This window comes from Podarcis tiliguerta, assembly GCF_965153285.1.
Source record: "Podarcis tiliguerta genome assembly, chromosome: 7".
Taxonomy (NCBI): Eukaryota; Metazoa; Chordata; class Lepidosauria; order Squamata; family Lacertidae; genus Podarcis; species Podarcis tiliguerta.
Genome location: NC_139540.1, coordinates 42,807,945 through 42,835,522, shown reverse-complemented (window position 1 = coordinate 42,835,522; position 27,578 = coordinate 42,807,945). Strand labels below are relative to the sequence as shown.

Here is a 27,578-nt window from a genome sequence, read left to right as displayed (position 1 = left end):
CACGTAAGTCATACTAGGACTGGGCTTATAAATCTCATGTGAGAAGCAAAGGACTGTAGAAATGAAGGACAGAAGCTGACCATTAACTCAAATAACCACCGTAAATAGTGAAAACAACAAGAAGCTGGAGTAGGGAAACAGATTTTGTATACATGTTAAAGAATTCTAATGGTATTATATTTCTATTTTTCACATGCAATGTAACTCATGCATTATAATAAAAAAGAAGAGAGAAAATAGTCTAATATGTGGAATTCTGAGAAAGTGCTATAGGTGCCAGTACAAAATGGCTGACGTAGTGTGTCATAAAACAAAATGACTGCCACATCCAAAAGAGTAGAAAAAGAGACAGGATCATAAAATAGTGCAGACCATAGGTGTCAACTTTTCTCCTTTCTTGTGAGGAATCCTATTCGGAATAAGGGAATTTCCCTTTTAAAAAGGGAAACGTTGACAGCTATGGTGCAGACATGTCCACCATTAAAGAAAAAAGGCAACTACATCAGCCACCACCACACTAACTCACAGAAAGAAGTTATTTCACCTCTTCTCAGTGCGGAAGGAATAGTGAGTGTCCAATCTGAGCACCCAATGAAATATGGGCATTGTGAATTTTTGAGATGTTTACCAAGACCTTTTGCAGGCACTATAAGAGGTACTGACAGAAGCACTGGGACCAACAGGTGCTGTGTTAGTGATCCTGAAACAGAGGTGGGCATTGTAAAATGAAATCAGTAACAATTTTTTAAATTATGTCCAGAACGCCTTAAAATATTATAACTAGAGAAGCAACTATACTTCTCTATTACAAATAGATAGCAGAGTTTAAACTTCTGGTGAACTTTTGGTGTCACCGTGTGCATTGCCCTCATATTACTTCCAATGGCATGTCAAAGCATTTTTTCAATGACCTTTTTTTCAAAAGGACATCTATTTCCAGCTGTTCTGTTGGTGCTGATGTGAGAACAAAAGGTAGCTTCGTTACTTAAACATTAAAACCTTGTTTAGTGCTTTTCAGCCTAACATACTCCAATCAATTTCAACCCCTCTCTCCACTTATTAACAGTTGAGTGTTTTTGCTCTGTTGCAGAAAATCTGGCTCCAAAATGTCCTCAGACCTAATACTGCATATACATGCTCTTGTACAGTGACTCTGTACACTTAACCCAGCATATTTTGTTTCGTTTTGAAGGAAGGAAAAACACTTAAACACAAGGAGTGAAATAATTGTGCCTGTAGTCAATTGGACATTTGATTATTATTTTTTGGATTGGATTATTTTAAATGCAAATTAAGAATTTTAAAAATAAACTATGAACACTATACAAACATAAAGGTAAAGGGACCCCTGACCATTAGGTCCAGTCATGGCCGACTCTGGGGTTGTGGAGCTCATTTCGCTTTATTGGCCGAGGGAGCCGGTGTACAGCTTCCGGGTCATGTGGCCAGCATAACTAAGCTGCTTCCGGCGAACCAGAGCAGTGCACGGAAACATCGTTTACCTTCCCACCAGAGTGGTACCTATTTATCTACTTACACTTTGACGTGCTTTTGAACTGCTCGGTTGGCAGGAGAAGGGACTGAGCAATGGGAGCTCACCCCGTCGTGGGGATTCGAACCATCTGATCGACAAGTCGTAGGCTCTGTGGTTTAACCCACAGCGCCACCCGCGTCCCCTATACAAACTAACTACACACTTATTAAAACTGAATCATGAGAGTCTATCAAGCACTGTCAAACCATTATTCATCATGATGGGAATGAGCTATGCCTTCCTTCAGGGGTCATGTGCTCCCCTGCCCTGCCTCTCCTCTTCCAGGATAGCTGTGAGAAGTTTAGAAGCTTTCACTTACAATTTAGTTTAGCATTACACCAGAAACTCTGGCTACTCTTAGCTATGTATTGTTGAAGGAATCCAGGTGCTCCCTTACTGCTGCTTTTCCTATATTGGGCTGCAGCTCCCTCTCTGCATCATTTATTTTATTGTCACCACATTGGGGGCAATGATGGTTTCCATCCATTTTATTAGCCATATCTACGGTAAGTCTATTTGATATATAGATATATCCCTGTTTGATATATAGATATATCCCTGTATCCTGGGTTAACATAAAACACTGAAAAAAGTTTTGCTAATGCTTTTATGTATGACTGTTAAACACAAACACACACACAGCTAGCTGTCCATGTTTCAAGTTTGCAAGGTGCTTGGCAATATATTGCTTTTCTTTTCCTCCATTTTGTAGACAGGTGCTAAACATACTGTTTGTTTCCTCATTTATCACACTAATGAAGATGTTAATTGTTCATTTAAAACCTGGACCCAAGGATGATCTCTGTGCCACAAGATTATCTTTCCCCAACCCAGTTTGTTCATTATCATTTGTCACTGTCATTTCAGCCCTTCAACTAATTTACTGTTTGTATCTCTCTTTTCCTATCTAAGTCAATCTGAGTGGATCCTTCAGGTCATATTTCATGCAATTATATTAAATGTATTGTTGCATGCCACCCCAATCTTTGAGTGGCGCAAGACTGCAGGGGTCCCAGGGTTCAGTTTCCTTGGAATGAGGGCAGCAGAGATTGTGGTGCCTTTATTTACACATACGTACAACCTGAGCCAAAGATCGACAGCATTAACACCCCAGAAGGTCTTGCTTCTCCCATGCTTCTCCCTGGGATTCCAGCAGAAATCAAGCATGGCTCTCACTCTCTGGCTTCTGCCTGCAGCCTGCTTCTAGTGAGGTAGGTTAGAGCTTTGTAACTGTTATCTGTATGGGGTCCTCCATATGGTCAAATTTGCTAGGGCAGAAATGTTTATAATCTCCTCTTCTTTGGCAGCTTTACTTTTGAAGACAAAACAAATGCAAGAGGGCATACTACCTTGTTTGGAAAATTCCACGAGCTCCTAAAAATGCACCTTCTCTTCCTTCGCAAAATTAACCCAGAACCAAATTTGTATCATACTAATGAGACACCCCCTCAAGTAACCCATGAAGAACAGACACAGTCAATTTCAAGTTCCTTTGGTGGAATCCCCACAAAGATGCATGGGAGCTTTTCATGTGTTTCCATGAGGCATAATGGAAAATTATGCCTTAGGCTAGGTAAATACAGGCAAGTCTCCAATCCTATGAGGAGCTACATTGCTAGAGTTACCAATTACAGGCCCAACCCCTGAAAGCAAGTTTTAGTTCCTTAGCTGGCATAGAATACGCTTTAATTTCATAAATACTTTCCTCTTGTTTGTGAATCTTTACTTCTGTGAAACTATTTGTTGCTCCTATTACGCTATTGAGTTGTTGCACCCTACCCAAATCTCTGAGCAGTGTGAGACTCCCAGGGTTCCAGGCACTTACCCAGAGGTCAGTTTCATTAGAATGCGGGACAGCAGACAACGCTGTAGTGTTTTTGTAATATATGGCTTTTTACACATATATACAACTTGAACCTATGATGGAGGAGCGCACTGCATTAACACCCCAGAAGGTTTTGCTTCTCCCATAATCATAGGCTTCGATTCAAACAAAAATCAGGAATGGCTCTCACTGTCTGGCTTCTTCCAGCTTCTAGCCCAGCTCTCACATACTCTACTCTGGCTATTATCCTTCTCTCTACCAGCCAGGTGAGGGAGGGGGCCCATCCACTTGTCCTCTGGCACACAGCAATTTCCTTTGTCAGACTAATGACATGCTTAGGACTCTTACCAAGAAACTGGCCTGGCTACTTCAGCAGTTGAATTTCCCAAAGTCACAACAGTACACTTATTTTTCTGGCTTATCATTCTAAAATGCAAGTGTTCGTGAAAGCTCTTATATAAATTACATTGCAAGAAAAAAACACAAATATGTCTGCAAGTAAAATGGTATGAATAGCCTAACCCCCATAATTGAGCCTAGAATAGTATTAATATTCAGAACACACACTGTAAACCCCCTCCCAACTATCTATATTTTTCTGAAATCAGATGAGCAAAACGAAAACAAAAAACTAGACTAAATTCTGCCACATTATTCATACATGCTTCTGTACTTTGACATAAAGTAGCTGAAGCCTACAAAATGCTATTTGAGGAGTTGTTGGAACTATTTTTTGTATATATTTTTCAAATAATAAAGACAGATCAGCAGCCTGAAAAATGTTATTGCCCACAGGCCTGGAACAATGTGAATTCTTTGTCAGGCAATGCAACGTTGCTTCTCAGATAACCAAGGGACAACAAAGATTAAGATCTGAATGTTACAGAGCTGAATACTTAACAGATGAGTTTGGCAAGTGAGTTCCAGATCAAAGAGCCATTACAGCTTTACAGTCCTTCAGCAAAGAGCAGCAATAGAAATATAATGTCCTCTTGTACAAGTTAGCACAGTGATCAGGGTCTGTATTATCATTATCAATCCGAACTGCTGATGGGAAATGCTCACCTGGGGGATTATTCAGACTTCCTTTTGCACTGTGCTTTCTAGGCACATGCCCACACATTCCAGGTCTAGGCCTATCCAAGCAGTACTTTTTTGTCCCACTGCTTTCAACAGGAAAACCCACTGTTTCCCACTGAATCAGAAGCAGCAGCAGTTGGGGATTCCAACACTTGCAATTTGTTCCAGTTCAACATTAACAGTGGGTTTTCCCAGGGAAAGTGGCAGGAGGGGGGGGGGCAGGGGCGGGAACCCACTTACACACAGCCCTGCAAAGTCCAGTGCAAAAGGAAGTATAATAGCAGAGTTATGGGCAGAGGAAAGTATGGCATCAAGGGATGGGAAGGCAAGAAGAAGGAGTGGCAACTCTTTGAAGGCTATGTCCTTTTATGGACCTTTCACCAGCCAACAAGTTTTGGGTTGACATGACAGCCTACTGTACTGTACATGAAACTGCTGGGCAAGATAAAGCAACCAGCAAATAACCACCACCACAACATCCTTCTTGATGGTAGTGCTGCTGTTGAATGTGTGTCATCCCCTAATAAAAAAGCACTCATCTACAATTTGATCATGGTTCATAGAATTGTAGACATCCCTTGCAATGCAGGAATCTTAACTCAAGCATCCATGACAGATGACCACCCAACTTCTCCTTAAAAACCTCCAAAAAAGGAGAGACCACCATGACTCATGGTAGTCCATTGCACTGTTGAGTAGCTCTTATGCCAGATGTTTAGTCAGAATCTTTTCCAGGCTAGCCAATTCCCTCAATTTAAGAGCTCTGCTGAATCTAATCTAGCTTCCTATCCTCATAGAGTGCTTCTGGGAAGTCTGCAAGCAGCAGCTGACTACAAGAGCACTCTTTTGACTTGTGATTCCCAGCAACTGTTATCCATACCTAAGAAGAACCTGGCTGATGGACCAGAGCAAAAGGGGGCCATCTAGTCTAGCATTCTGTTCTCAGAGTGGCCAACCAGATGCCCCAATGGAAAGCCCACAAGCAGGAAAAGAACACTCCTCACGTGATTCCCAGCAACTGGTATTCAGAGTCACAAATCAGAATTTCTATAAGTACTTTCAGTGGTACTTCGGGTTACAGACACTTCAGGTTACAGATGCTTCAGGTTACAGACTCTGCTAACCCAGAAATAGTACCTCGGGTTAAGAACCTTGCTTCAAGATGAGAACAGAAATCACGTGGCAGCGGGAGGCCCCTTTAGCTAAAGTAGTACCTCAGGTTAAGAACAGTTTCAGGTTAAGAACAGACCTCCAGAATGAATTAAGTTCTTAACCTGAGGTACCACTGTATTTACAATAACTAAAATTAAGAATAGGAATTATCAAATTCTTCCATAATTCAAAGAGAACGCAATTTATTACAATCAATCACTTAAAATCTCCCTTGCTTTCATTTTGGCAAAAGTATCAATTACATATCAAGGGATTTGATTAGCAAGGGGGTGTTCCAGAGCACTGTTTAGTCCCTGCTGTGTCGATTGAGTTTCAGTTAGTAAAGCTCAAGAAATTGGACAAGGTGCTTGGATTGGTCAGGGCAACCACTTGCACCCTGGACCCTTGCCCCTCTTGACTGACCAAAACTAGCAGGGAGGGGAAAGCTGCCTGGGCCAGGGAGGTGAAACATGGATGATTCTCCCCCCACCCCACCCAAGATGTGTGGTGTGGGGGACAGAGTGATAAATCCAGCAAAGTAGAACATAGTTGCAAAATTTCTGAGTAAGTGAAAATCTGCAGTGCACACTGTCAACAGTTAACCTCACATGATATAACTCCACCCTACTCCTAAAAAACTTTTGCAAATGAAGAGTAATAAATTGAAAGTGCCGCTTTGACATTGAACAGTAACTAAACAGTTCCCTGCTTGTTCCACACAGGCGAGAGGACAGTATAATTAAACAGTTCATAAAAATGGATTTGACAGCAGCTGATCTATAGTCTTTGGTGTACACATTGTGCCTCTGAACTGGAATGGTTTTATTTCTGCTCTAGTTATAAAGGTTGATAAAAACATCCAGGCTTTAAAAATAATAAACTGCTTGAGAAAAAATTCTGGTTAATGATCCTTGCACTTGATTATCAAATTCCCTAAACCCTGATAAGGACATCTCAAATACTGACTAGGTTGTGAGATATCCCTCAATACAAAATAATTGTATCCTTTATTCTGGGTGGGAGGGAAAGGAGAACACAGACACAACTTGGTTCCATAATACAAGAAATACATTTTTTCATTATTTCAGAGCCCTTCTGGTCTAATGAACTAACAATGCAGCCTTGTGCGGTATTTCAATTTTAATTATGTCAATGTTCTGGCAAGCTTAAAAGCTGAAGTTTAAATAAAACATTGAAAAGGAGTAAAACAATCAAGAGTGCCTTTACCAAAAATCCCATAATTTTATACATAACTAAACTATGTCTATTTTGCCACTGGCGAGAGCTTTACAATACTTCTTCAAATTCCAGTCTTGTGCTAAATGGGTTTTTCAGAGTGAAATCCTGCTGCCTGATTGAAAAAAGAAAAAAGGTACAAATACGATACAAAAAAAACTCCCTATATTGACACATTGGATTGAAAGTGTGGCCCATCTGCCAGGCTCAGCATCTGAACAGCATACTGTTTGCAGGGCTTAAGACACAATGAGTGCAACTGATTGTTGAAGAAAGACCTACAAAAAGATACAAGAGGAGGCAATTATCTATGAGGATCTCCATCTTCTGAACACCTCCTTGTACTGAAAACATAAAAATGTTCCTCAAAGGCGGCACTACAGTTGTTTTATGAAAACACTAACCGTTAATTAAATGACACAGTATTCATTTCCACTATTAAGCACTAAGTAGTTCTGAGAGATCTTTTGATAAATAGGAAAGTGTGTCAACCATACAGTGAACCTGGGACTGTGTATCACTACCATTGAACACAGGGCCAAGAGAAAGAGAAAGATCAACAGAAAGTCATGCAAGAAGCCCTTTAACACTGATTGAGCCAAGGCCTGGAATCTATAAAAGCCTTGAGATCAGGCCTTGGTTTCTTTCATCAGTACTAAAGGGATACTTGGGTTGCTCTGTTACTCTGCCACAAAATCTCCCCTTCAGAGAGGAGCCATAGTTCAGTGGCGAAGCGCATGATTTATGAAGTGCAGGTTTTGTCCCTGGTAAGTTCCAGTAGGGCTGGGAAAGACCAGTGCCTGAAGTCCTGGAGGTGGCAGCCAGTCTGTGTAGTCAATACTGAGCTAGATAGACCAATGAAGAAAGTACTTCTTCACACAGTGCATAGTTAAGCTATGGATCTTGCTCCCATAAGAGACGGAAGGATTTAAAAGAGGATTTGACAAATTAATGAAGGAGAGGGCTGTTCTTGGCTCTGTTTCCAGTTGAAGGCAAAATGCTTCTGAATACCAGTTCCTGGAAAGGAGAGAGTGAATTTGTGCTCAAACCCTGCTAGCAGGTTTCCCACAGGCAAGTAGTGGGCCACTTTGAGAACAGGATGCTAGACTAGATGGGCCATTGGCTCAATCCAGCAGGCACTGACTCAGTATTTAAAGCGGCTTCCTAGGTAACAATTCAGATGAAAGTGAACGCACATGTACACACACAGCTGTTCATTACTTGTAGAAAAGTCTTTGCCCATCCTATTTTCCTCTTTCATATATGTTTCTATAAATGACCCTCTATATATAAAACCCTCACTCCTAGGTGTTTATTGCAAGCTTCTCTGGAAGACCAAATCGGACGCTTCTTCTCTGATCGTTAATCAATCTTTCACTAGCCAATTCAGAATTTGCTTTTGCTTTCAAACATTTATTTATCCACATTTACCTGAGAGGTATGATTAATCATAGTCTGTTGCTAGGATACAGATGAAAGTTCATTTAAGCTTAATGTTTCCCTTTGTAAAATAATGCCACAAGGAATACACAGGTTGGTGGCAAGGAAATGACCTTGTATAAATGACATTTAAAACCAACCCCTAAACCTAAAGAAATCTGAAAAGAGTATGGGTGCACTGGGAAAAATAAGATTGAATGTTTAGCTTGCAGAGCACAGCTTCACTTGGAAATTAGATTTTATGAAAAAGTACCATATAGTATGATATTGGGGGGAAATATACAGTTCTTAAAAATAAGTATTAGGTAGGCAGGAAAGCATTTGATAAAAATACATTATTTAAAATTTATCTACAATGAGTTTGGGCCAAGATTCAATGAAATGCATGAGGATGTATTTTTCCATTTATTATCCATGTTTAGGGCATAAAACTATATGCCACATGGATCTGCAAAAGCTAATATGATGACAGTCCTCTGTCTTCTTTTCCACTCATGGAGAATACTTGGAAAAGATGGCAGAGAGGCAAAGGCAACATCAGGGTCTTCTCTAGCTAAGACTATACACTTTCCACTTTCTACTCTCCACTTGGCAGGGCCAATGAACATCTACTATTTCCACAAGTATTTAATGGTATACAATTGAAAAGTATGGCTCAGCATCAAATGGAAATAATAATAATAATAATAATAATAATAATAATAATAATAATAATTTTATTTATACCCCGCCCTGCCCAGCCAAGACCAGGCTCAGGGCGGCTAACAACCAATAATTAAAACAAGTTGATTAAAATACAATTAAAAGATTAAAACAATTAATACAACATTAAAACAATTAGGGAGCAATCTCTTCATAGGAGGAGAAAGGAAAAAGAAAGAGGGGGAGGGAATCAAACTGATTCTGAGACAAAGGCCAGGTGGAACAACTCTGTCTTACAGGCCCTGCGGAAAGAGATCAGATCCCACAGGGCCCTGGTCTCGAGAGACAGAACATTCCACCAGGCCGGAGCCAGTGTTGAGAAGGCCCTGGGCTCTGGTTGAGGCTAATCTAACTTCCTTAGGGCCTGGGACCTCTAGGGTGTTGCTATATATGGACCTTAAGGTCCTCCGTGGGGCATACTAGGAGAGGTGGTCCTGTAGGTACAAGGGTCCTAAGCCGTGAAGGGCTTTAAAAGTCAAAACCAGAACCTTAAACGATGCATTCTTCTAATATAGTTTAGTGCTTTTGAAGCAGAATACAGGATGAAGTGTGGGCAATTGTTGAGAAGGAGGCGAAAACAAAGTATTGTTAACTATAATTCATCCAGTCAAGATTGTGTGTGGTTAGTTCTACCAATTTGCAAGGCTCAACTGCCACATTAGAGGAGGCTGGCGCATGATAGGCTCTGTTGCCCCTATAACACATATAGAGAACTGTAACATGCGGCCCTTATCTCCTTTAGGAACAAGGGTGGGATAGACCTTTTAATAAGAATTAAAAAACATTTAATGAAGACACAACCCCAGGTTTCCAGCTGCCATACCAAAGGCAGCCCCACATAGAGTGCATTACAGTGATCCAATCTTGAGCTTATCTACACATGGGTCACTGTAGTCAGGCTATCCCTGCACCAGCCACAGCTTGGAAAAGATGTTCCTTGCCACTTTGTGCAATCAGCACAAGAGATGGTTCCAGGATCACCACCAGACTGTGTACCACCTACTCGTTCAGAGATAATGCAGCCCCATCTAAAACAGGCAGCCTACCTAATTCCTAGTCCAGGCCTTTATCTTTTCAAGAATCAGCCTCAGCTTATTGGCCCTCATCCAAATCACCAGTATGTCCAAGCACTAGTCCAAGCACTGCATAACTGCACCTGATTAAGATGTTAGAGAAATGGAGCTGAATGTCACCTTCTCCAAATCCTCTGATGACCACTCTAAGGGATTTAAAATAAGGTTAGACAACTGCATGGAGGATAAGGCTATCAATGACTACATCACGGTAGTGCACAACCATCAGTATCAGAGGCAGAATGTCTCAAAATATCAGTTGCTTGGGAACAAAAGTAGGCAGTGTGCTGTTCAGCTCATGTCCTGCTCACAGGCTTTCCATAATTATCTGGTTGCCCACTGTGAGAACAGGATGCTGGGCTAGATGGAACTTTGGTCTGATCCAGCAGGTCACTTTTAATGTTCTTCTTATTAGAACATACCTTCTTGAACCAGTAACCGAACTTCAGGTCTCCCACGTCCACTCCACTCCACATATGAGTTCTTGGCAAATGGAGAAGTATCACATGGAAAGATGAACCCTTCTCTTAGTGAAGAACACTGGATACTTCTTACATTTCCCATGTAATGGCGCAACTTGAGCATTGCCCAGCTGTTCCTTTTTATGGCAAGTAAGCTGAACTGGACGACAGAGCTCCAAGCTGCTTCTGTCTTTGACCATCCCATATACAATCAACTTGTACCGACAAATTACCCTGCACATTTAAGTGTACGGGAGACTTTTAAATTCAGCATTTCATTTAACACAGATGCATAAGAATCCCTTAATTCATCATTCACCATGAAATCACTTGAAAGCTGAGGATTTAATAGCAGGGTGGAGTACAGAGTACCTATTATTATAATTCTTTCACAACCCTTACAAATCATAGGGCTACATGTTGACTCTCATCCTGTCAAGTATTGTCGTAAATAGTTAAAAACAAAGTACATTTGACAAATAATGAAATTTTGTGCCATTTCCCCCTTGATTAAGAAAGCAAATAATCACATAACTCATTCATTGCAATGGATTTTCAGCCTATTAGAGTGGATTAAGAAGGTTTTTGTGTACAATAAATGGAATTTATATCCCATTGAAGAGGTAATGACGAGACTGGTTTCTTGAATTATAAAAGCTGGGAAAGGAGCATGCTACTTATATTTGTAACCTCCATTCTTATGTTCTGAATGGTGGAATAATAATGAGCACAAGGTTTTTTGTTGTGGGGTGTTTTTTTTAAAAAAAAGTCATTTGAAGTTATTCACATCTGATTGCCATTTTTAGCCCTTTGGGGGGTAAGAGGCAAGCCTGACTACCAAAACTGCAAATAAGTTAAATGAACTTTTAATTAGACAGAAAGTTAGCAGAACTCTTTTTTGTATCTCATTCACCATTGCAATTTGTACAAATTTGTTGCCAATGCAGTTAATATGACATTTTGTCTCACTGCATGAAGGAGATTGGTCCCATCTTTTGATTTAACATGTTCATTGGAAACTGTATCTGTTCATCTCATTTCTAACTTCCATTAGAAGAAACAAAGTACAATCTTTGAGGCTCATGTTAACCCTGTCCATCCTCATTTTGCAGAAGTGTGCTGCTTAACTGACCTCAACAACACCATAAAACCCGCATAAAACCTCTGCAATTCTCTTAGTATTTTCTGTTTGACGAAAACATGTTTTTTTTCTTGAAGAAAGCAATATAATCACTGTCTTGTGGTTTCATGAAAGAGTTTCTATCAGTGGAGATAGAGTGCTGGAACCGTCACCGTCACCCAACACAAAGGAAAACTCCTCTCAGCTCCCCACCAGTAAAATAGGGATTTGTTTCATCAAGAGTATGAGTAAGAATGGAACACTTGTGCAGATGCAGAGTTTGAGTTCTTTATCACAGCTGCTTTGATTAGAAAAAAAGTTGTTAATGGGTTTCTTTTGTTGTGTATACATTTTTAGTCTCATTAAGGATTACAAAATGAAACACAGAACAGCATTCTTGACTGTCCTATTCAATAAAGCTTTGAGGACTTTCACATTTCTGAGGATCTAAACTGAAGATCACCTTAACTAGGTAACAGTGCTTTGATCTCCTTTACTAATAATATACTGCACTGTGAAAGTACAAGTGATGAATTTGAATGCAAAGCAAGAGAGGGATATGGTTTTGAACAGTGTGTATTTCAAATTTTCTCAGAGCTAAGCTGTCCCGTAACAGAAGACACCCAGAGCACTTTTGGAAGGTGATGAGTTGACAAGTCTTCCTCTCTCTCTCTCTTAACACAGTGACAACAGCTGTTCAACATTTTGCTGAGCATGTATGCCCTTTGAGAAGACTAATTTGAAGTTGAGTTATTCCCAGCAAGAGTTCATTTTCCTAGCATAGCCCACATGCCATTTTAATCAGCAGTAAAACATAACTTACAGCAGGCACAAAAAACGCAGTAGCTTATTGGGGGAAATCATCACAACACAGAAAAAAACTTGTTTGCATGTCCTCCATGACACCAAATTGGCTGCATATCTCCTATTGGGAGACTTCAGAACTGTAAACATGACCTCGAACCATTCCATGGTAATCTCCTCCTTACTAAGTAGCACAGTGCACCTTACAGAAAGAAGTTCTCTAAAGTCCTCATCTGTGCCCTTACATTTATCTTCATTTTGCGGTGTCTGAAATAATTGCTATTCCAGTGGAGAGGCAAATATGGAGTTTTGGCTGGTTGAGGGGGAAAAGGGCTGTGATTCTCAACATCATTTCCAGGCTTCATTCACAGTCGTGGGCCTTACATGTGCACAGTCAGTCTCCTCCTTTTCAAAATGTAGTTTCTTGAATTGCCTCTCTATATTGAAATTACTTTTTATTATTATTCATAACACCACAATAGCCTATTGAGTCATTAAACCTAGTAGAATATTGGATAGAAATACTGACTGGTTGCTCATGGTACAAATTAGGATATTAGTACATATATACAATGAAGATAGAAAGAGAGCAACATGCAAGCCTGCCTTCGAAACATAGCCAAATTATGGTTTAGTGAGATGTGAAGGTGTTCGGCTTGCGCACTCCCTACTCCTTCTCCTGCACACACGCCTGCCTATTGGGGGAGGGCATGGGCCAACCCCCTTGTGGATATACAATTCCATTCATTTAGAAGCCACTGCAGAAAGTGTTTCTCTATTAGTGGGCTTCTTTGCAGGCCAGGTGCAACTTACAAATCCTATTAAAAAGAATCTAACAAATTATTTAATGAAGAAGTGAGGACTTCCTTATTCCAACAGACTTTTGGGAACTGACTGTTTTTATGAACTGTGTTGTTTTTATTGCAATTATGTCTAATACACACACCCACGCACACACGCACACACCCACCAGTATATTGTAGCTTTAAATTATATTAATGTTTAATTGTTTCTTAATGATAAAAATGTTTTTTAGTTGTTCTTAATTTTATTTGTAAACCACCTTGAGTCCCTGTCAGGCAAAAAGATGGTATATAAATAAATATACCATGATGAGGCGGATTTAAATTTGTAGATCATATATTCATGCTGGATGTGCCTGGCTGCTGCTGCTTTTAAATTATTAAATTTGTTATTTATGCTTTTGAGTGTTAATTGACTCTTGACATCTTTGGACTAAATAATGGCTTATAAATGTTTGTGAGATAGAAAAAAAATGCTGCTTCTTATTTCCTAAAAGTATACAGCATGACTTCCAAACTCTGTACTGTACTTACATATATGTTTTTTGCCACCTACAAAGTAATCAAGTAGTGGTCTAAACATTCCTACAGTATTAAACATTTTGAACTAATAAAAGCAAATCATACACTTGTTTAACTTTTGCTGGGATTTCTCTCAAATAAGCTATGTAGCCTCTTACCCAACTACATTTTCCAACTTCCTCCATATTTTTTTCCTTTTTTTTAACTTCAAACTAATTATGGAAAAGAAAAACATTATGCACAGTGGGTGGTCTACTCTGACCACAAAGTTAAATACCATGTAATCCCTTAAATTCTACTTAATCAGGAGCCATTCATTTCAGATGAGTAAACATGGCTGCTTTGGAATTCTTTGATGTATTAGCTGTTAACTTTCAGAGACAGTCATACATGGGGATTTCTGCCCCCCTCCCCCCTCAGCTTTATCTTGTGAATGGTTCAACCCACATATGTGTGATTACACTAGCCACTTCTCAGACGGTGTGTGTGCATATCACAAGCCCGTGCCATTATTTATTTTTCCACTGAACAGCTGATATGGATTTAGCTAGCTTATTAGTTATTTTACCTGTATGTTGTTCTTCAATCCAATCTTGCAGGTACATGAAGAGGAATAAACCCATTATTCCAAACATCAGTACAGATACATAGACTAGTTTTAGGTTCATGGCCCTATCGGAGGACTACATTTCTACTCGCTTCAGAGGACTGCACAATATACTTTTCAGATGCTTTCAGTTCATTATCTTTTTCTTCTTCTGTTTTTCTGGAAATGCCAATCTGGAAAAGACACAATAAGAAAAATTCATTTTTCTAGTGCACTCTTCTTATGAATATCACAGCATACTATATATACCTTTGCAGGTTCCCCCCTTCCCTTTTATTTCTCCAAGTGAAAAGAACCAACAAGCTTGTGTTTCCTTCTGGGACTATTTTCCCCACTTCCTCAGTAATTCAACTTTGGATTTAAACTGGGAGTTGTGAAGATTCTTAAAATCTGATGCCTTTAAAAAGGCTCATCTCAGGATTGCACAAATGGTAGTCATGTTTTCTCAAACTTTCTCTTACTGCCAGAGGTAAAGGCATCCAAGATTGTGAGAAACTAAACCAAATAACAGCCTTGGGAAACAAATCAGCACAACTGTACTACTGTTTCCTAGCAGAACACTTGTTCACATGTGCTTGGATTGTTATAAGAATTTTAAAGTCATATACATATAATAAATGTTCATAAATATACCAATGTATGGAGCAGCACAGGAAGACCTTCCTGAAACCATTTTGACTCCCAAACTGACCAAATGTTTTCTCTGCAAGGAGGGAGGGGGTGAGGGAACTTTCCCATTGTCTCAGGAAGTGGGTAATCACCAGGCAATCAGATACAGCATTATCAGAAAACCTGCCAGACAGGAAAAACAACAACACTCAAATTTCTGTTGTAGACCATCCTATCTGTGATGTAGATATGATGTTTGTGGGGGTGGTCTTGGGTTACACCCCTTCTGTGATGTATGTATGATGTATGGAGGGGTGGTCTTGAGCTCCAGGGCAGAGAATTTGAAATGTCTATAAAAGGGCCGTATAGTAAAAGCTATGGTTTTCCCAGTAGTGATGTATGGAAGTGAGAGCTGGACCATAAAGAAGGCTGATCGCCGAAGAATTGACGCTTTTGAATTATGGTGCTGGAGGAGACTCTTGAGAGTCCCATGGACTGCAAGAAGATCAAACGCATCCATTCTTAAGGAAATCAGCCCTGAGTGCTCACTGGAAGGACAGATCGTGAAGCTGAGGCTCCAATACTTTGGCCACCTCATGGGAAGAGAAGACTCACTGGAAAAGACCCTGATGTTGGGAAAGATGGAGGGCACAAGGAGAAGAGGACGACAGAGGACGAGATGGTTAGACAGTGTTCTCGAAGCTACAAACATGAATCTGACCAAACTGCGGGTGGCAGTGGAAGACAGAAGTGCCTGGCGTGCTCTGGTCCATGGGGTCACGAAGAGTCGGACACGACTGAACGACTAAACAACAACAATAAAAGGGCAGGCACACCTTTGTTAGGGGTCCTCCTCTGTCCTCCTGCATGTGAGGGGAGCACCCTGTTGCAACAGCTTTAATAAAGATCAGGCTTACTAGCTGCTTTGCTTCTCAATATTCTCTGGTTGGCCTCTGTTATTTTCTCCTACCAATAGGGAACCCACGTAAGGACTCTATATGGGCTCTTGGATACCCCATAAGGGGGGAAAGGGCAGATTTTGTTTACAACAGGGTAAAATTTAGAAGGAAACACCTCTGACTTGAGAGGAGAACCAAAAGAATAAAAATAAAAATTAAATAAAAAAGTTCTGAACCTCTTACACCGCTATTGTCAAGATGAACAGCTCTCTGGAAGCAGGAGGCAGTATAAATACAATAATATGGGAAGCCAATGCAATGCTATACCTTCCTATAGGCCAAAAGTTAGCTCAGTGGCAGTTCCTATTAAAAGCACAAACCTGGCTCTGCAAGGAACATACATCAAGGTTTGTTTTTTTATAGGACCACTTTGCAGTCATCGATTCAAACTACATAGGAAACAACCCTATTAAGAGCCAGATTCTCACCAGTGGCTTCAAGTGGAACAGGCTCAAGCCCAAAGCTTTCTGAAGAATAATCTTACTTGCAACACAGAGCCTCAGGAGAGGGAAATCATTAATTTAAATGCCCTTCACCTGCCACTCAAAAACAGCAGGATGTTAGAGTTGACGAAAACGCAATACAGAACCTTTTGTAGAATGCTAGAGAAAGTAAAGCTTCTTAAATTGCTTTTAAAATCTAGCACATTGTAATTCAATTGAGTATAGTATAGAGGGAGTATTAAATTGCAAAGCAAAAAATCCAAGCCTATCCTGAAATTCAGTACAATGATGCCCTTGGAAAGAATATTCAATAAGCAGTGTTTCGAGTGAACTAAAGAAAAAAATAAGTAATAAGGTAAAATAAGACAGTTGGGAACAATCATTTGAGAACTATTTGATGTTTTGTTTGCCATTCTGGTGGTGAAGTTTCTATTTGTAGACCTAGATCTCTGCAGAAGAACAGGCCTATAAACAAGTTATATAAGATTGAACACCATATGGTATACAGACAAATGAAATTGGCCCCCAAATACTGGATTCTCCATAAGTTTCAGAGCCAGCTTTTTGGTTCTTATTAAGAGAAATGTATAATGTAAGCAATAGCTATCATAGGAACCTTTTAAAAAATGTAGCCCAGAAGTCTGAAAATGAAATGATTATGCATTGATAAAAGAATACAGAAAAGTTAAGGACTACATGATAATTTCAACCAAATGCTGCACAGGGAACAAAACAACTTAAATGTCAGTATAGGATGATTATCAGAATGCCAAGTTGTGTTTAAGTAAATAATAATAACAAAACTAATTTTTAAAATGCCTAACAGATACTGACCTCAAACACCTGTAAGTTTTTGGAAAGTACCCAACCCTGTGCCAGTGTGGTGGAAAAGCTGTGGCCCTAAAACTACAGATTCCCTCATCCATGATGATTGGCCATGCTGGTTGGGGCTAATGCGAGCTGAGAGATCAGCAACATCTGGAGTGCCAGAGGCTCCCCACTTTGCACAGGCACTAGCACTTACTAGCACAGTGACAGAGGCATGGAAGCAATGTGGTTCATTGTACCACAGGTCGTAGTTGCTGATTGGACAACTGCTGCCCATCCTCCTCTATCAGGGCCAAACTACATGTTTTGTTAAAAGGGCATGGCGCTGCATGATTCTTTTAAAACTTTAAACCAAAGCTGCAGGGAGGGGCTGATAAGAATTGGGTCAGAATCAAAAAAGAATTAGGATCACAGCATTACGCTCACCTTGATGAAAGTCCCTCTATCCCTGAGCTGCTATTTCCATAAGGGGAAAAGCTGCCATTGGGCTCAGGTTTGGTTTTATTTGAAGTTTGGAAACAATAAATGTATAGCCTGCTCAAACCAGAGGCCAGTCTCAGTCAGGCTGACTATCTATTTTTCCTATGGGTTTATGAACATCTAAATGAGCTCAAATGCATTCAAGTTACCAGGTCAGGTCAGGTCAGGTCAATTACTTGCCACAGCAAGCATGCACTTGCTGGTGATGAATGGCGAGAAAGCTAGGTTGGGGCAAAATTTGTTTTCGTCAGTGGTGGAAAATATTTTAGGTGCAATGTAAAATCATTTATGTTTCTTTTCTTTTTTTAAGGCTGGTTCAATTACCTTAGAAGTAAAGAAATAACAGCATCACCAGATGAACAGCTGTACTCCATCTAGGGGGTTGTGAAACTAAGAGTTGAATTGATAATTGTTGTCCCCTCTGCCCTATAGATTTCTGAACGAAGGCTGTTGTCAGAGGGTTCTATGCTTCATTGTGTTGCTATTCATGCACACATCTTGATTAACTACATTTTTAATCAGCACTTCATCAATTGATCCCAGAGAGTTACAACAAAATGTAAAACAATTAAAACAATCCAAACTAAGTAAGAGAAAGCCATAATCAGGGGTGGGGAACCTTAGGCCTAGACCAGATGTTGCCCTTCACTAGTCCTGATTCACAACGTCCCTAAATGTTTATGCCAGGCTGCAATTTGTCCTTGAATGCTGATAATGTTGCTTGCCTGCCTAGACAGAGGATAGAAGGAAGGATAAGTGTGTGTAGGATAAATGTGTGTGTAGGATTGATATTTATTGCTTTTCTCCATTTATGTCTCTGACCCTTCCCAACACTGGTATGTGGGCTCCAGCAGGGTGCCCAGGAGGGAATGCAATCCTTCGGCTGAAAAAGATTCCCCACCCCTGATCTAAATCAAATGCACATTAAAATTCTGCCACATCTATTGTAGCAGTGGGCCAACATCCCATAAATACCTAGGCGAACAGGCATGCTTGAACCTGGTCCCAAAATGTCAATGAGGTCAACGCCAGTTACACTTTCATAGGAATGGCATTCTATAACTGGGACACTGCCACTGAGAAGACCCCATGTTGTGTCGGCACCTAATGAATTTCCTCTGGTGTAGAACAATGAAAAGCCCCCAATCTCTCATAACTAGGAACCTGAGTAGATTGATATACGGAGAGGCATTCCTTCAAATAACAGGACTCCAGGTCATTTAGGGCTTTATAGCACAACAGTGTCACCTTAAATGCAGCACAGAATTGAACAGGTGGCCAATGGAAATCTTTCACAATCAATATGGCATGATCTGATGGCTGCCCCAGTCTACATTCTTGCTAACTGAAGGTTTTGGATTTATATTTAAAGGTAGGAGTGGTTTGTCACAAAAAGCAGCAAAAGAAAAGAGAAAGGAGAAATGGCATGGGCTGGGGGGCTGGGAGCATTAGTTCTTTTTTTAAAAAAAAACAAACCCCAAAACACTGGTTGCATGCTGGCTGCTGGGGCTCACCTGTGGTTGCTGCCTCACATTCTACTTTAAGAATTTTGGCAGTCACACAATTTTATTGTGTTTAGGCAGAGTTTTAATTAAGACTCACACACTTCAGGCTCAGACTATTTGCACAGTTATTATTCTGCATAAGATTTGAAAAATGCCAGCCTGATTAACTAGTGCAGTTAATACAATGATTTGTGATCTACAGCCTGCGCTCATACGCTTCATTAAAACCGTGACTATGACACGAAGATAGATCATTGCCTTCTGTGTCAGACACAGCAGGAGGTAACTTTTTCTATTAGAATTCTCTGTAAGAGTTCTTAAGTTTGTGCCATTAGCATATTGCTAAGGAATAGTCTCTTTCACACAAAAGTCCCAAAAGTTCTACAGACCTCAATTCTATCACCTGGGAATTCACCTCATGTGATAAATTTAGTTTATGCCACCCTACCTGAATGCAAGAGCTCTGCAGTGAAGTATGTCTCTATGAAGTTGAAAGATATGAGCAAGATGTTACTGTTCTGTTATCAGAGAGATACTCTTTAGAGAAACAGGTTTTTTTTATGAAAAGCACAAGAATCAGAAAGCAACATTTTTTTTAAAAAAATAAAAATAAATCCAGAGTACAGTGGTACCTCAGTTTAAGAACAGTCCGATTTAAGAAGGATTCAGTTTACAAACTCTGCAAAACCGGAAATAGTATCCTGGTTTGAGAACTTTACCTTAGTCTAAGAATGGAATCCAAATGGTGGAATGGCACTGGCATCGGGAGGCCTCATTAGGGAAAGTGTGCCTCAGTTTAAGAACGGTTTTAGTTTAAGAATGGACTTCCAGAATGGATTAAGTTCGTAAACTGAGGTACCACTGTATTGGAAAGTTCCTGATTTTGGAAACATTTCGGGCTGAGAACACCAGCATCTTAAAACAAGTTACTTCATCTTATTTATTCCTATTCCTTTATACCCCACACTGAAAATCTTTACTCTGCTCAGAAGGAGCTGGCCAGCAACCAACCTGGCAACTTCATTTCATGCCTGCAGCAACAATGATTGAAAGCAACTCAACCAGAATGCAGAAAATACTGAACTGAACGAAGAATAGCATGCCCAAGTATAACCAGAACATTCCAAACAAGGAGACAAAAATGGGCAGAGCAACATATGGGCATTTTACATTCATACAATAGGCTAGTTTCTACACATGTTCCTCTCTATCTTTCATCTAGGCAAGCACGAAACATTAACAGAGTTCAAGGATGCATTCCAACCAAGTAAAAATACTTAAGGAGGCTGCAAAGCAGGGCTGGTGATAGATGCAGCCTGGGGAGATGGGGCATGGCCTGGCAAGACTCTCAAGTGCTAGATAAAGCGGCCTGGAGAACCCCATGTGACTCCATACCTGAAGTTCCTAATCCCAGCAATAGTGCTCTTGCAGGTACTTGTGGAAGAAAGAGGGGTGGAAATTGTACCTGGTTGTATGTTGAGACAAACAATATGGAAGCAATAGACTTCCAACAGGCTAAGGAGCCAGATTTGGCCTTATAAGCAACTCTCTTTAAACCAGTGTAAAACAGCTACACCAGGTAAAAAGACCAGCATAAACCTTAAGAAATCCATAGAAAGTGGATCTGTTTTATAACCAGTATTGGGGTAGGGTTTCCCTATAAAGCACCCACATGGATAGAGTCCAGCAGAAGACATCTTCATAGCTCTCACTGGAGGCAAACGATCTATGAGATGTCACTGACATGCACACCATAGCAGTTGCTTCAAAGAACCCTCATACAATTTTGACACACAACTTTATTGCAATGCAATATATGATAGACTTTAAAGTAGCATTTGTGCATAATGAAAAGCCCAAATTTCTGGGCTCATTATAGTTCATCAGAAATTAGAAACATATTGGTTAATGGTACCCAATCACTGCTACCTTGCTCTTCATTTGGCACTTAAAAAGGTAAAGGGACCCCTGACCATTAGGTCCAGTTGTGGCCGACTCTGGAGTTGCGGCGCTCATCTCGCTTTATTGGCAGAGGGAGCCAGCGTACAGCTTCCGGGTCATGTGGCCAGCATGACTAAGCCACTTCTGGCAAACCAGAGCAGCGCACAGAAATGCCGTTTACCTTCCCACCGGAGCGGTACCTATTTATCTACTTGCACTTTGTGCTACCGAACTGCTAGGTTGGCAGGAGCAGGGACCAAGCAATGGGAGCTCACCCCGTTGTGGGGATTTGAACTGCCAACCTTCTGATCGGCAAGTCCCCCCCGGTCTTCTGCCAATGTGAGTAGCAGGGCTGTGGCCCTGCCACTCTGCAAAGCCCCACCAGCAGGGTATAGGCATTTGAATTGCCCCATGAAACTTCATCCTAACCTTCTTTACTCAGAAACATGCCCTACTGAATTCAATGGGGCTTACTCACACTGGGTCTCAAGTAGCTGCCCTCTCCTACATACAATATAAATTAGCTCTTAGGCCTAAAACAAAAAGGTGGAGCAAGGTGGTATTTTGTACTTGTCTCCAAAACATTTTGCTATAGGTATTTTAAAATACGGTGGAGAGGTGATTGCTCCAGAGTTGCTTCAGAACAAACAATATCAGTTGTGTTATTGAAGCCTTTAGAATGATGCCAGAGTCATTTAGCCTTGTCATTAAAGCTAGAATCCACATACAATCAGCTTAAACTGCCGTATATCACTATGATCTGGAAAATCCCCATACCTGTTACAAGAGATGTTGGCAATCTGTATCAAAGTTTTTTATTTTATAGGACTATTGTTCTGTACCTACAGCTGAAAACTGGGTTAGAAACCTTTTAGAGTTGTCTTTTAAAGAACAAATTGTTCACTACAGGAGGCTGAACTCAGAGAAATTGCCTATCATTTGTTTGCCTATTCCAGAATAGTAACCTTTTATTGGTACTGGAATATCCCTCTTATGCAAAACAACAACCTGTCATTCCTTGCCAGTTTTTTTTTTAAGAATTACTCCAATTCAGCACTTAAGTTATGTTAACCTTCTTTTTAACTTTTACTGTCAGTTTATTCAGGGAATGTTTATTTGAAAAATTGGAGGAGGATTGTCTGATAATTAACTGTTATCTTCTCTAGATTCTGATTATACTAGGTAAAAGTAAAGGGATCCCTGACCATTAGGTCCAGTCATGGCCGACTCTGGGGTTGCGGCGCTCATCTCGCTTTACTGTCCAAGGGAGCCAGCGTACAGCTTCCGGGTCATGTGGCCAGTATGACTAAGCTGCTTCTGGTGAACCAGAGCAGCGCAAAGAAACACCATTTACCTTCCCGCTGGAGCGGTACCTATTTATCTACTTGCACTTCATGCTTTCGAAGTGCTAGGTTGGCAGGAGCAGGGACCGAGCAACGGGAGCTCACCCCATTGCGGGGATTTGAACCACCGACCTTCTGATTGGCAAGCCCTAGGCTCTGTGGTTTAGACCACAGCGCCACCCGCTGATTATAATACTGAAACCTTAATTCTGCTAGTCCCCTGCTAATTATTTAAAATATGCAACAACCTGAGCTGAAGCTCATCAGAGTTCGGCCCTAGACTGCACCTTGAAGATCCTTCCCAGTCTTGAAAAGTGTTTTATTTGCCACTAGAGAGGAGGACTCAGAGAATGAACATTTCAGTCACACCTGCAAATAGGAACAAGAGTTTCTAATTTTGCAGGATGTATCTCCTAGACAGAATTAAGCACCAACACTTCTGTTTCCTACTATTAATATTAGTAAAGTTAAACAGTTCTGTTCTACTAATACTGCTGTAGTTTTCTACATTTAAAAAGTATTTGCTTAAAGCTACAATAGTGTCAAAATGTGGTTTTTTAAGCAGGAGGGGTCGTCAGAATGTATGACACCTATACAGTGGTACCTTGGGTTACATATGCTTCAGGTTACAGATTCCACTAACCCAGAAATAGTACCTCGGGCTAAGAACTTTGTTTCAGGATGAGAACAGAAATCGCGTGGCAGTGGCAGCAGGCAGTGGCAGATTAGCTAAAGTGGTACCTCAGGTTAAAAACAGTTTCAGGTTAAGAACAGACCTCCAGAATGAATTAAGTTCTTAACCCGAGATACCACTGTACTTGTTCTCTCTGCTGAGGGGGCACAGAACACTGGACAGGAAGATGGCAGAGATACAGAAATGTTCACACTGACAAGTACAGCAAACACATTCAGAGAGTATTTCACTTCTTTCTTACAAGAGGAAACCAGAGAAAGTGTCAGCACTGGACAGAACTGTAACAGTATTAAAAACAAAACACAACACAAAATAGACTACTACCTAGTAATCCAGTGAAGTCAGAAGCTGCAGAAGCACATACTAAAACTAAACCCAATTGAACAAAGCCGGACCTACTTCCAAGCAAGCATGTCGGACACATTCTTTTTCTGTTAAAACTTTTTTTGTTCAACAAACAGTAAATCATAAACTGGAGCAAACTTTAACTAGCAAAATGACACTATACATTTGGGTCTGCATTGACCCAGCATCTGATTTGCATGCAGAAGGTCTCATGTTTAATCCCTAGCATTTCCCAGTAGGGCTAGGAAGGACTCGTGTCAGAAAACCTGGAGAGCTTCTTCCAGTCAGTGTAGCCAATACTAAACTAGATGGAACAAGGGTCTGACTCACTATAAGGAATCTTTCTATATTCCTAATTCTCAGTATACATGATAGGAAATGATTGCAAGTTCAGTTGTATGTGGATCATGATCACAAAATTGCCTCATAATTCAAGCAGTTCTTTCCATAACTGTTTAAAGTGGTCTTTGTCTGTTATCTCCACTTTGAATAAAAGTTACATAGTTATGGAACGTGCCAAAGAATACTTCAAGTCCATTTGTTTTGTAGCCATTTGCATCCAGCAGGGTAATTTCTCAGTCAAATAAGAAGCCAAAAACCACTTTATTTTTAAAAAAAATATTGACTGATCAACAGATTTTAATCAAATGGGTCCACATAAAGCAAAATGGACAGCCATTTTGACCTTTTAGATGGACATACAGTACAGAAAAACAACAACCCTGTTCTGTTTTCTTTCAGTCACACTATTAGCAACTTTAAAGAGTTTTGTGTCAACCAGTTATATGGAACTAACTTATATTCAAGTAATTTCCATACAGAAGCTTATTTTCAAAATGTAGCTAGTGAATTTTTGACGTATATAAATATTTGAACAGCAGATGCTCAAAATGATGTGAATTATCCAAAAAGCATGATTTTCTCAGTTCCTATATATGCCAAGTAAGCAATCTTGACAGTATCCCAGGAAACTTTGTCTTTGTCACTTATGCCTGCTTTTTGCTTTGAGACGAACGTTTAAGTTTTGCACTGCAGTATCTGGAAAATAGTGTCTAGGTGACATTCTCACAAGAATCACTTAAGTCCCCGACTTCTCCTTAACTTTGAAGACTACTTTTAATGCACGTCAAAGCCCTTAAAAAGCAAACTTTCTTTTTAAGGGTTTTCTGCAACAGCCTAGTTATTCCATTCTCCTATGATATCTTGATAGGTGTTATACACATACTCAGAATATACAGGAGGGAAATGAATAATTTGAAGCTATCTGAAGACACTTGCTATATTTCCACTGATGTCTGTAGACTGTGGTGTCAGACCTAAATGCACAAACTCAAAGACTTCACGTGTCAACCATCACCACAATTTCTCTCTCTCTCTATCTCTCTTTTAAAAGGTTTTGTCCCATGCAGCTGTAAATATGTGCAAACTTTTAAAGACACACATTTAAGAGATGGAAACACAGACTCTGCACCAGCCTTGAGGAACAATGCAATGCATTCTCTGGAATAACTCTTTGTAAAATCAGGATCACACCCAATAAGTACAGAATGCAGATATGACCATTTTGATGACAGAGATCCTTAAGTCCTTCTAGCAGGACAAGAGTTAAAAGAGTGACAAAGTGCCTAAAGGTCATATAAAGGTCCTCAACAGTGTGCATGGATTCTTTAGTCTAATTAACAATACTGCATCCATACAGTTCGTTTCAAGCATTCAGCGTTCACGTTTCAGTTTCAGATATTTTAAAATTTCTTTAAAAATCCGAAACCACCACCTCAGCAACCTAAAAGCCCTGTAAGGAAGGCTCGTATGTACTGCAGATGGGAAGGTGGAGCTCAGCTGACAGTCCCTTGTCCAGAGCGACCCCTTTGAGTTGTGTGCAGCCTTTGAAGAAAGGAAATCTCCAGCTCCCACACTTGCTCATTTTGGATGGGATGGACCCTTAAGACACCGTAGGACGGTCTCCCCCTCGCCCTTAACAGATGCAGGAACTCGAGAGGGGCAGCACCTGTTGAACTTCCGCTCAACCTGCACCACCAAGCACAGTCCCAGGCTCTCGGGGAAGGAGAAACACAAAAGTTGCGGGCTTTTGCGCCGCGGGACGGGGCTTCCCATGTGGGAACGGCGAGGGCGTGGCGAAAGAGCCTGTCAGAAAAGGCTCGGGCAAGCAGAGGCAAGCAGGTGCCCCAGAGGCTCCTTCCTCTGCTCTAGTCTGAGGGGGCGAGAAGAGGAGACGAGTTCGCCCCCTTTCTCGCTGGCGGACTCCGGCCAGCCGCCTCGGGCAGCCCCAGCCGCCGCCTCAGGAAGGGCTGCGGCCACCGAGTTCGCCTCATAGGCGGGCAGAGGCGCTTGGAAGCGGACGCGCCAAAAGAAGCCGCTTGTTTACCCCGCGCGAGCGTGTCCTCCTCTCCGCCGGCCTCCCCCCCCCCCCCCCGGAGAGGGCAGCTTACCTTGCTGGCGCGCCCGCGGCTCGCTGTGGAATGGCACCGGGCGGGACAGAATTCCCCGGCTCTCTCTTCCTCCTCGGCTCGCCGAGCCCCGCCCTGCAAACTTCCCAACCTACCCGAGGACTGGGCGGAGGCGGCAGAAGAGCGCAAAAGTGTCGGAAGGTTCCCCTCAGGCGCGCGCGGCGCCCTCTCGGAGACCTCTCTCCGGCCAGGGCGGAATAGAACAAGCCCCAGCAGCGCGTCTCCTTCTCCCGACGCGCCCAGGGCCGGGGGCGCGAGGCGGGCTGCGCGTGCACCACCGCCTCCTTTTCGCGCCACCTCCACCACCCTCGCCCTTACTTTCTGCCAGGAGAACTTGGCGCTGCACTGAGGCTGCAGCTCTAGGGACGCGGAGCGCGCGCGCGCGGGGAGGGGGACGCTCCTTGGAATTCGCTGCTGGGTTGACCTGATGGTAGTAAGGCGCGCAGACCCCGCTCTGAGAGCGCTGCCCACCCCTCGAGGGGTCCTGCGAATTGTCAGAGCGATCTGACAGGCAGAAAGGGCACAGGTGCAGAGTTGCGCATTGTAACTCGAAGGAGAATTGTTCAGGAAACACGGTTTAGATTTGTATATAAACTTTTTTAAAGAAGGTTCACTTTCTGCTGAAGCCAGTGAGGTTTAGTTATTCAAAAGTATACTTTCTGTGCATGCTTGCAGAGAAGTAAGGTGCTAAGTTTCTGTGTGATAAAAGATAGGCTTGCTTGCTTTGCAGGCTCAGAACAAGAAGCTTTATTTTAAAATGTTTTAATAGGTTTTAAAGAAAGGTGTTTTTTAATATAATTTTTTGCAGTGTTTTTATTATGTTGGAAGCTGTCCTGAGTTGCTGGGGTAACCCAGTCAGATGGGCAGGGTATAAATAATAAGTTATTAAGAAGATTTGGTTCCCCCCTTATTTTCTCCTTCCCCCCTCTTCCACCATGTTGTTCAGTTGTTTAGTCGTGTCTGACTCTTCGTGACCCCATGGACCAGAGCAGGCCAGGCACTCCTGTCTTCCACTGCCTCCCGCAGTTTGGTCAAACTCATGTTGGTAGATTCGAGAACACCGTCCAACAATCTCATTCTCTGTCGTCCCCTTCGCCTTGTGCCCTCAATCTTTCCCAGCATCAGGGTCTTTTCCAGGGAGCCTTCTCATCTCATGAGGTGGCCAAAGTATTGGAGCCTCAGCTTCAGGATCTGTCCTTCCAGTGAGCACTCAGGACTGATTTCATTAAAAATGGATCTTATAACATAGCTCAAATATCACCATCAATAACATCATCATCATAATTTTATTATTTATACCCCACCCATCTGGCCCATAACCCATTAATACAAGAGGCTATTTATTGATGAACAGATTAAAACACAACTGGATAGGAAAATGAACCATATGAAGGGTCAAGTCTTTGTGATGCACGAGTTGCTTAGCTAGGACCAAATGGCAAGTGTCCCAACAGGGGGTGCAATATTTTTATATTGTGAGCCGCCCTGAGCTTTTTTGATAAATAGTGGTATACAAATCTAATAAATAATGATGAAGGGGCAATTGCTGCTGTTCATGTTAAATCAGAATTAGGATTTTTCGTGTTTCATATATGTGGTTCATG

General features: G+C 41.3%; 1 protein-coding gene across 2 annotated transcripts in view; it reads right to left on the bottom strand.

Annotated features, from left to right (window-relative positions):
- The window catches only part of CHST9 (carbohydrate sulfotransferase 9), a 54,650-nt gene extending 28,340 nt beyond the window's left edge, over positions 1 to 26,310 (bottom strand). The window contains exons 1-2 of one of the 2 annotated variants that reach the window (XM_083451660.1): positions 25,957 to 26,310; positions 14,321 to 14,532 (exon numbers count right to left, since the gene is read on the bottom strand). In XM_083451660.1, coding sequence (XP_083307786.1) covers positions 14,321 to 14,420 — 100 coding nt within the window. In that variant the 5' untranslated portion in view covers positions 14,421 to 14,532; positions 25,957 to 26,310. Of the gene's footprint in view, positions 1 to 14,320; positions 14,533 to 14,992; positions 15,277 to 25,956 lie in introns of those variants that run through there. The other variant, XM_083451661.1, reaches the window with a different exon arrangement.
- Positions 26,311 to 27,578: the final 1,268 nt, after the last annotated feature.